This window comes from Numenius arquata, unplaced genomic scaffold (assembly GCF_964106895.1).
Source record: "Numenius arquata unplaced genomic scaffold, bNumArq3.hap1.1 HAP1_SCAFFOLD_1556, whole genome shotgun sequence".
Classification (NCBI taxonomy): Eukaryota; Metazoa; Chordata; class Aves; order Charadriiformes; family Scolopacidae; genus Numenius; species Numenius arquata.
In genome coordinates this window covers 457-11,116 of record NW_027414827.1, presented here as the reverse complement: position 1 = coordinate 11,116, position 10,660 = coordinate 457, and the positions used below count along the sequence as shown (strand labels likewise).

Sequence of the window (10,660 nt, the reverse complement as noted above, 5' to 3'; positions counted from 1 at the left end):
CGCCTGGGTCCCTTGGGGGGAGTGTGTGTGTCCCCTGGGGGATGGGGGTCCCGGACACCTGGGTCTCTTGGGGTGGGGGGGTCCCCTGGGGTCAGGGGTGAGGGGTCTCCCGGACGCCTGGGTCCCTCTCCCCCCCCCCCCCCCCCCCCAGCTCCGCCCCCCTTCCCCCTCCCCACCCCCCCTTTCCCATCATCCCTTGCTGCAAAGAACCGTGGGAGCCGCCACACTTTTGGGGGGGTGGGGGGGGGTGTATCCCAGAATCCTTTGCGGCACCATTCTCACCTTTGAGGGGAGGGGAAAGGGGGGGGGGGAGGGGAGGGGAAAAAGAGGGGGAGGGACCCCCTTCCCATCATGCTCCCCGGCCCCAGTGCATTGTGGGATACCGGGGAGGGGGGGTGTACTCTCGTGCGAGGGGCCCTGAAAGCGGATTAGGCCGGGGCTGAGCGGCTTTAACCGCTAATTATAGCGCGCCGGCCCTTTAAGAGCTGTGACCTTGCCCTGGAGGGGGGGGTTAATCCATGGGGGGGGGAGGGAGGGGGGGAAAAAGGTTCGGGGGGGGGGGGGGGCGGGAGGAACGCCCTGTCCTCGTGCGTTGCACGAGCTCTCACCTCTCCCCTCAGCCATGGACATCGGCGGCCTGGAGACGGTGGTGGCCAACTCGGCCTACGTGTCGGCCCGGGGCGGGCCGGGGGCTTCCTCAGGCCGGGACCGGCGGCAACGGGCCCGTCTCCGCCTGCCCCACATCTCCCAGTGCGAGGCCCTGCGAGCCCGCCTGGCCGGCGGCGGGGGCGGGGGGGGACAAAATGGGCCCCAGGAGGGACAAGATGGCGGCGGAGTGGCTCAAAAAAGCGGCGGAGTGGCCCAAAATGGCGTCGGAGGGGCCCAAAATGGCGACGCGCGTGGAGGAGGCCATCTCGAAGAGGATACTTCCTTCCGGTGGCAGTGCGTGGAGCAGCCAATCGGGAAGCTGCTCTTCCGGCGGTTCCTAGAAGGGACGCCGGGATTGGCCGCCGCCGGGGCGCTGTGGGCGGAGCTGGAGGCCTACGAGCGGTGCGAGGAAGAGGAGAGGGGAGGGGCGGCCGCGGCCATCAGGGGGCGGTTCTTCATCCCCGGCGGGGCCCAGCACTGCAGCTTCCTCAGCCCGGCCGCCATCGCCCCGCCCACAGGTGAGGCTCTGCCCACGGGCGCCATGACACCAGCATGGCTGCCGTGACATCTCCAGTGGTGGCCATGACACCAGCATGGCTGCCGTGGTACCATCATGGCCACCATGGCACACCCCCATGGCCACCATGACACCAGCGTGGCTGCCGTGTCATCTCCAACGGTGGCCATGACATGGCCGGACCCCCATGGCCGCGGCACCAGCATGGCTGCCATGACCATCATGGCCACCATGACCTTGCCAATGGTGGCCATGATACCAGCATGGCCACCGTGACCATCATGGCTCCTGTGACAACTCCAATGGTGCCCATGACATCATCATGGCCGTCATGACACCATCATGGCCACCATGACACTATCATGGCTCCCGTGACATCTCCAGTGTCCACCATGATACCAGCATGGCTGCCATGATTCCATCATGGCCATCGTGGCACCAACATGGCCACCATGACCTTGCCAATGGTAGCCATGATACCAGCATGGCCGCCGTGGTGCCATCATGGCCGCTATGACATCTCCAATGGTGGTCATGACACCATCATGGCCACCATGACACCATCATGGCCGCTGTGGTGCCATCATGGCTGCCGTGACATCTCCAATGGTGGTCATGACACCAGCATGGCCACCATGACACCAGCATGACCACCATGACAACAGCATGGCCGCCGTGACATCTCCAATGGTGGTCATGACACCGTCATGGCCACCATGACACCATCATGGCCGCTGTGGTGCCATCATGGCTGCCGTGACATCTCCAATGGTGGTCATGACACCAGCATGGCCACCATGACACCAGCATGACCACCATGACACCAGCATGGCCGCCGTGGCAACCCCCATGGCCACCGCAGCACCAGCATGGCCACCATGATATCTCCAGTGGCGGCCATGACACCAGCATGGCTGCTGTGACACCAGCATGGCTGCTGTGTCATCTCCAGTGGTGGTCATGACACCAGCATGGTCCCCATGGCAACCCCATGGCCGCTGTGGCACCAGCATGGCTGCCATGAGACTACCATGGCCACCATGGCACCAGCGTGGCTGCCGCAGCACCATCATGGTCATCGTGGCACCAACATGGCCACCATCACCTTGCCAATGGTGGCCATGATACCAGCATGGCCGTCATGACACCATCATGGCCACCATGACACCATCATGGCTGCCGTGGTGCCATCATGGCCGCCATGACATCTCCAGTGGTGGCCATGACACCAGCATGGCCACCATGGCAACCCCATGGCCGCTGTGGCACCAGCATGGCTGCCATGAGACTGCCATGGCCACCATGGCACCAGTATGGCCACCATGATACCAGCATGGCTGTCGTGGCACCAACATGGCCACCATGACCTTGCCAATGGTGGCCATGATACCAGCATGGCTGCCATGACACCAGCATGGCCGCCATTACATCTCCAATGGTGGTCATGACACCAGCATGGCTGTCGTGGCACCAAATGGCTGGTGTGACACCTCCAATGGCCACCATGACACCATCATGGCCACCATGACATCATCTTGGCCACTGTGTCATCTCCAATGGTGGCCATGATACCAGCATGGCCGTCATGACACCAGCACGGCCACCATTTCATGATCATGGCTCCCGTGACATCTCCAATGGTGGCCATGACACCAGCATGGCCATCATGACACCAGCATGGCCTCCATGACATCCCCAGTGGTGGCCATGACACAATCATGGCCACCATGACACCAACATGGCTGCCATAGCACCAACATGGCTGCCATGACAACTCCAATGGCTACTGTGGCACCATCATGGCCACCGTGACACCTCCAGTGGTGGCCATGACACCTCAATGGAGGTCATGACACCTCAATGGAGGTCATGACACCCCAATGGTGGCCATGACACCTCAATGGCAGCCATGACAGTGATGACCACCATGGCACCTCCATTGGCAGCCATGACACCCCCAATGGTGGCCACGATGCCCTCAACGGTGGCCATGACACCCCCAACAGTGGCCATGACAGTGTTGGCGGCCATGACACCCCCGATGGTGGCCATGATGCCCTCAATGGTGGTCTCAACACCACTGTTAGTGGCCACGATCCCCCAGTGGTGACCATGACATCCCCAACAGTGGCCACGATGCCCCCAATGGCAGCCATGACAGTGGTGGCAGCCATGACACCCCCAACGGTGGCCATGACACCCCCAACAGTGGCCATGATGCCCTCAGCGGTGGCCATGACACCCCCAAGGGTGGCCATGATGCCCTCAGTGGTGGTCTCAACACCACTGTTAGTGGCCACAATCCCCCAATGGTGGCCATGACAACCCCAATTGTGGCCATGATAGCGTTAGCAGCCGTGACACCCCCAACGGTGGCCATGATGCCCTCAATGGTGGTGTCAACACCACTGTTAGTGGCCACGATCCCCCAATGGTGGCCATGACACTCCCAACAGTGGCCATGACACCTTCAATGGTGGCCATGACAGCGTTGGCGGCCATGACACCCCCGCCACCACCCCTCCAACCACCCTCCCACCGTCTCCCCCCTCTTGGAACCAGGCACCACCCCTTCGGCGGGCGACTTTGGCCAAGCTCGCCGGGAGTTACTAGCCCACCTGGAAGCGGTGGCTTGGCCCCCCTACCGTTCCTCACCGGAATTCGGCCGCTTCGTGCAATTCAAATGGTTGGAAGGGCAAGCGGTGGGGGCCGAGGCCTTCGTGGAATTCCGGGTCCTGGGCAAAGGTGGCTTCGGCGAGGTCTGCGCTTGCCAACGCCGGGCCACCGGCAAGATGTACGCCAACAAGCGCCTCAACAAGAAGCGCCTCAAGAAACGGCAGGGCTACCAGGTGGGCAACCGTTTCCCTGGGGGTGGGTGGCCCCTCGCTCCCCTACGGCCATTTTTGGGTCCTCTCGGCCATTCCCGTGTCCCCAGATCTCTTCCTCTGGTCTCAAATCCCTCCTTCCGTCCTCTTTTCCTCTCATCTCTCCCCTCGGCCATTCCTCTGTCCCCTTGGCCGTCCCTCTGTCCCCACATCTGTCCCATCAGCCATTTTTGGGTCCCCTCGGCCGTTTCTGTGTCCCCAAATCTCTTCCTGTGTCCCCAAATCTGCTCTTCTGTCCCCAAATCTGTCCTCTTTTCCTCTCATCTCTCCCCTCATCTGTCTCTCGGTCCCCTCGGCCATTCCTGTGGCCTCATATCTGTCCCCTCGGCCGTCCCTCTGTCCCCACCTCTGTCCCATCAGCCATTTTTGGGTCCCCTCGGCCGTTTCTGGGTCCCCAATTGGTTCCTGTGTCCCCAGATCTCCTCTTCTGTCCCCAAATCTGTCCTCTTTTCCTCTCATCTCTCCCCTCGGTCCCCTCGGCCATTTTTGTGTCCCCTCAGCCATTCCTGTGTCCCCTCGGCCGTCCCTTTGTCCCCACATCTGTCCCCTCGTCTGGCCCTCGGTCCCCTCGGCCATTTTTGTGTCCCCTCAGCCATTCCTGTGTCCCCTCGGCCGTCCCTTTGTCCCCACATCTGTCCCCTCGTCTGGCCCTCGGTCCCCTCGGCCATTTTTGTGTCCCCTCAGCCATTCCTGTGTCCCCTCGGCCGTCCCTTTGTCCCCTCATCTGTCCCCTCGTCTGGCCCTCGCTCCCCTCGGCCATTTTTGTGTCCCCTCGGCCATTTCTGTGTCTTCTCGGCCCTTTCTGTGTCCTCTCGGCCATCCATCTGTCCCCTCTGTCCCCTCGGCCGTCCCTCTGTCCCCACATCTGTCCCATCAGCCATTTTCGGGTCACCTCGGCCATTTCTGTGTCCCCAAATCTCTTCCCCTGGTCTCAAATCCCTTCTTCTGTCCCCAAATCTGTCCTCTTTTCCTCTCATCTCTCCCCTCATCTGTCTCTTGGTCCCCTCGGCCATCCCTCTGTCCCCTCATCTGTCCCCTCGGCCGTCCCTCTGTCCCCACCTCTGTCCCATCAGCCATTTTTGGGTCCCCTCGGCCGTTTCTGGGTCCCCAATTGGTTCCTGTGTCCCCAGATCTCCTCTTCTGTCCCCAAATCTGTCCTCTTTTCCTCTCATCTCTCCCCTCGGTCCCCTCGGCCATTTTTGTGTCCCCTCGGCCGTTCCTCTGTCCCCTCATCTGTCCCCTCGTCTGGCTCTCACTCCCCTCAGCCATTTTTGTGTCCCCTCAGCCATTTTCGGGTCACCTCGGCCATTTCTGTGTCCCCAAATGTCTTCCTCTGGTCTCAAATCCCTTCTTCTGTCCCCAAATCTGTCCTCTTTTCCTCTCATCTGTCCCCTCATCTGTCCCCTCTGTCCCCTCGGCCATCCCTCTGTCCCCTCATCTGTCCCCTCGGCCGTTCCTGTGTCCCCTCGGCCATTTCTGTCTCCCCTCGGCTGTCCCTCGGTCCCCTTGGCCGTCCCTGTGTCCCTTCAGCCATCCCTCTGTCCCCTCATCTGTCCCTTCTGTCCCCTCAGCCGTCCCTCTGTCCCCATATCTGTCCTCTCTGTCCCCACACCTGTCCCATCAGCCATTTTGGGGTCCCCTCGGCTGTTTCTGTGTCCCCAAATCTCTTCCTGTGTCCCCAAATCTGCTCTTCTGTCCCCAAATCTGTCCTCTTTTCCTCTCATCTGTCTCCTCATCTGTCCCTCTGTCCTCTCGGCCATTCCTGTGTGCCCTCGGCCATCCCTCGGTCCCCTCGGCCATTCTTCCGTCCCCTTGGCCATTTCTGTGTCCCTTCAGCCATTTTTGTCTCCCCTCGGCCATCAGTCGGTCCCCTCGGCCATTCCTGTGTCCCCTCAGCCATCCCTCGGTCCCCATATCTGTCCCCTTGGCCACCTGCATGTCCTTGGCATGTTCCACCCGTGTTTTCCTGGGCATGTGCCACCCGCATGTCCCTGGTGTGTCCCTGGCATGTCCTGGGCCACCTCCAGCAGTGTGTCCTTGGCATGTGCTTGGCGTGTACCACCCTCGGCAAGTGCCACCTGCATGTCCTTGCCATGTCCTACACCTGTTTTCCTGGGCATGTGCCACTTCCATGCCCTTGTCGTGTCCCTGGCATGTCCCGGGCTGCCCCCAGCAGCATGTCCTTGGCGTGTGCAGGCAGCGCTGGTGGAGAAGCGGATCCTGGCGCGGGTTCACAGCCGCTTCATCGTCTCGCTGGCCTGCGCCTTCCAGACCAAGACTGATCTCTGCCTCGTCATGACCATCATGAACGGCGGTGACCTGCGGTAAAGCATGTGCTTGGCGTGTCACAGGCGTGTTGCAGCCAGAGAGGACGCCCAGGGGCATGTCCTTAGCATGTGGAGCTGCCCCACATGTGATGTGGATGAAGTCAACCCAACTTCCCCAAGCCCTGTCCCCAGTGTGTCCCCAGGTGGTGGCATGTCCCCAGTCATTGGTGTGTTCCATGTCCTTAGCATGTCCTTAGCATGTCCTTAGCATGTGCAGGTGCCCCACATGCAATGTGGATGAAGTCAACCCAACTTCCCCAAGCCCTGTCCCCAGCGTGTATCCAGGCGGTGGCATGTCCCCAGGTGCTGGTGCGTCCCCCAAGCATGTAGCGTGTCCTTAGTGTGTGCTTGGCGTGTCAGGTACCACATCTACAATGTGGATGAGGAGAACCCGGGGTTCCCCGAGCCCCGGGCCGTGTTTTACACCGCCCAGATCCTGCTGGGGCTGGAGCACCTGCACCAGCATCGCATTGTCTACCGCGACCTCAAGCCTGAGAACGTCCTCCTTGATGACGCCGGTGATGTGGGGACATTGGGGGGCATGGGGACACTGGGGACGTTGGGGGGGCATGGGGACACTGGGAGGATGTGGATGCATGAGGGATATTGGGGGCAATGGGGACAGTGGGGGGGAAAGGGACATGGGGATGTGGGGACACTGGGGGGACATGGAGACATGGGGGGATGTGGGGACATTGAGGGACATGGGGACGTTGGGGGGCAAAAGGACATCGGGGGGGCAAAGGGACGGGGGGGATGTGGGGACTTCGGGGACATTGGGGGCTGTGGGGACATGGGGATATTGGGGAGTGAAAGGACATGGGGACATTGCGGGGTGTGGGGACTTTGGGGACTGGGATGGGTTCCTGGGGGGTTCCTGGGGGTGATACTGGTTCTTACTGGTGGTTACTGGTGTGGGCAGGGCACTGGGATGGGTTCCTAGGGTGTTACTGGTGGTACTGGTGCAGTCAGGGCACTGGGAAGGTTCCTGGGGGGTTCCTGGGAGGTTCCTGGTGGTACTCATGTGGGCAGGGCACAGGGGGGATTCCCGAGGTTGTTACTGGTTCTTACTGGTAGTTACTGGTGCAGGCCACGTCCGTCTGTCCGACATGGGATTGGCTGTGGAGCTCAAGGAGGGACAGAACAAAACCCGCGGCTACGCCGGGACCCCAGGTAGGGGACCAGGGGGGTGTATGGGGGGACACGAGGGACCCTGGGTGTGAGGAGGACACAGGGGGACATGGGGGACAGGGGGGACCCTGGGTGTTAGGGGGACACGGGGAGGACATGGGGACATGGGGGGACACGGGGAGGACCTTGGTTATGGGGGGAATGGGGGGACATAGACCTTGGTCACCCGTGTCCCTTGGTCACATGGGTCCTCCTTGGTCATGTGGGTCCTTCCTGGTCACATGGGTGTCCCCCCCCCGGATGCCTGGGTCCCCCCTTGGTCAACTGGGTCCTTCTTGGTCAACTGGGTCCTGCTTCATCGCCTGGGTCCCTTGGTCACATGGGTCCCCCTTGGTCACATGGGTCCCCCTTGGACACCTGGGTCCCTCAGGGTTCATGGCTCCGGAGCTGCTGCGGGACGAGGAGTACGATTGGGCCGTCGACTACTTCACGCTGGGGGTCACCCTCTACGAGATGCTGGCAGCCAAAGGACCCTTCCGCACCCGGGGGGAGAAGGTGCCCAGTAACTCCCAGTAACCCCCAGGAAATCCCAGTAACCCCCAGGAACTCCCCAAGAAACATCCCAGGGCTCCCAGTAGCCCCCAGAAACTCCACAAATAACATCCCAGGGTTCCCAGTAGCCAACGGAGCCCCTCAAGGATCATCAAGAACCTCCAGGAACCCCCAGGACCCCAAGAACCTCCCATGAACCTCCAGGAACCACCAAGAGCCTCCCAGAAACCTCCCAGGACCCCCCCCAAGAACCTCTAGAACTCCAAGAACCTCCCAGGAACCCCCAGAACCTCCCAGAAACCTCCCAGGAGCCTCAAGAACCTCCCAAGAACCCCCCAAAGAACCTCCAGAACTCCAAGAACCCCCAAAGAACCTCCCAGAAACCCCAAAGAACCTCCCATGAACCCCTCAAGAACCTTCCAGAACCCCCCAGGAACCCCCCCTTGGTCCCCACAGGTGGAGAACAAGGAGGTGACGCGACGCATCCTCCATGACCCCGTCACCTACTCGGAGCGATTCAGCTCGGTGGCTCGTGCCGCCTGTGAGGGGCTACTGGCCAAGGACCCCAACGCCCGCCTGGGCTTCCGGGACAACGACTGCGCCCAACTCAAGGGGCACCCCATCTTCTCCACCGTCAACTGGGGACGTCTGGAGGCAGGTAACACCCCCCCCCAGGGGGGCAAAATGGGGTGGGGGGAGGGCTACTGGGAATGGGGTGTTGGGTGGTCAAGTATGGGGTCTCCAGGGGGTGTTGGGTGGTCAAGGACTGGGGTCTCCAGTGGGTGTTGGGTGGTCAAGGAATGGGATCTCCAGCAGGTGGTGGGTGGTCTAGAACTGGGGTCTCCAGTGGGTGTTGGCTGGTCAAGGACTGGGGTCTCCAGTGGGTGGTGGGTGGTCAAGGAAGTGGGTGTTGGGTGGTCAAGGAATGGGGTCTCCAAAGGGTGTTGGGTGGTCAAGGAATGGGATCTCCGGTGGGTGGTCTAGAACTGGGGTCTCCAGTGGGTGTTGGGTGGTCATGGAAGTGGGTGTTGGGTGGTCAAGGAATGGGGTCTCCAATGGTTGTTGGGTGTCTAGAACTGGGGTCTCCAGTGGGTGGTGAGTGGTCAAGGAACTGGGGTCTCCAGGGGGTGTTGGGTGGTCAAGGACTGGGGTCTCCAGGGGGTGTTGGGTGGTCAAGGAATGGGGTTTCCAATGGTTGTTGGGTGTCTAGAACTGGGGTCTCCAGGGGGTGTTGGGTGGTCAAGGAACTGGGGTCTCCAGGGGGTGTTGGGTGGTCAAGGAATGGGGTTTCCAATGGTTGTTGGGTGTCTAGAACTGGGGTCTCCAGGGGGTGTTGGGTGGTCAAGGAACTGGGGTCTCCAGGGGGTGTTGGGTGGTCAAGGAATGGGGTTTCCAATGGTTGTTGGGTGTCTAGAACTGGGGTCTCCAGGGGGTGTCGGGTGGTCTAGAACTAGGGTCTCCAGTGGGTGGTGGGTGCTCATGGAAGTGGGTGTTAGGTGGTCAAGGAATGGGGTCTCCAATGGTTGTTGGGTGTCTAGAATTGGGGTCTCCAGTAGGTGTTGGGTGCTCATGGAAGTGGGTGTTAGGTGGTCAAGGAATGGGGTCTCCAATGGTTGTTGGGTGTCTAGAATTGGGGTCTCCAGTAGGTGTTGGGTGTCTAGAACTGGAGTCTCCAATGGTTGTTGGGTGGTCTAGAACTAGGGTCTCCAGTGGGTGGTCGGTGCTTATGGAAGTGGGTGTTGGGTGGTCAAGGACTGGGGTCTCCAGTGGGTGGTGGGTGGTCATGGAAGTGGGTGGTGGGTGGTCAAGGAATGGGCTCTACAATGGTTGTTGGGTGTCTGGAACTGGGGTCTCCAGTGGTTGTTGGACGATCTAGAACTGGGGTCTCCAGCAATTCCGGACTGGCTCCTGGGGGGGGGACAGGGGTGGTGGCACCACAGTTGAGAGGCGCCTCCACCACTTCACCCCCTTCCTCTTCCCCCCCCCCCCCTCCCTCCCCCAGGGCTGGTGCCCCCCCCGTTCGTGCCGGACCCCCGGCGGGTTTACGCCAAGGACCTGGGGGAGGTGGGGGCCTTCTCCTCGGTGCGGGGGGTGGAGCTGGACGCGGGGGACACGGCCCTTTGCGACACCTTCGCCTCGGGGACCGTCCCCATCCCCTGGCAGGAGGAGCTCATCGAGACCGGCGTCTTCGAGGAGCTCAATATTTGGGGCCCCCCCGGCACCCTGCCCCCCGATTTGGACCCCGCCGGGGCACCGGCGGGGGGGGTGAAGTCGGCGACCTGCGGGGTGCTGTGAAGGGGGGGGGGGGGGGCCCGAAATCTAGGGACGGGGGGGGGAAGGAGGTACCGAGGGGGCTTAAAAGTGGGGGGGTCCCCCCTTTAGGGCATGGGGGGGGGCCTCAGAAGTAGGGGATCCCCCCCTTGGGACATGGGAGAGGCTCAAAAGTGGGGTGACCCCCCCCTTTAGGGCATGGGGGGGGGGCTCAGAAGTAGGAGATCCCCCCCTTCGGGACATGGGAGGGGCTCAAATTTGGGGGGACCCCCCCTTTGGTGCAGGGGGGGGCTCAAAAGTGGGGGTTCCTTAGAGAATATGGGAGGGGG

General features: G+C 61.7%; 1 protein-coding gene across 1 annotated transcript; it reads left to right on the top strand.

Annotated features, from left to right (window-relative positions):
• The first annotated feature begins 622 nt into the window (after positions 1-622).
• Positions 623-10,355, top strand: GRK1 (G protein-coupled receptor kinase 1). The gene is made up of 8 exons (XM_074167338.1): positions 623-1,166; positions 3,728-4,014; positions 6,247-6,374; positions 6,738-6,895; positions 7,467-7,550; positions 7,939-8,063; positions 8,517-8,718; positions 10,063-10,355. The coding sequence occupies exons 1-8, from the start codon at positions 623-625 to the stop codon at positions 10,353-10,355; spliced, it is 1,821 nt and encodes a 606-aa protein (XP_074023439.1).
• The last annotated feature ends 305 nt before the right edge of the window (positions 10,356-10,660 follow it).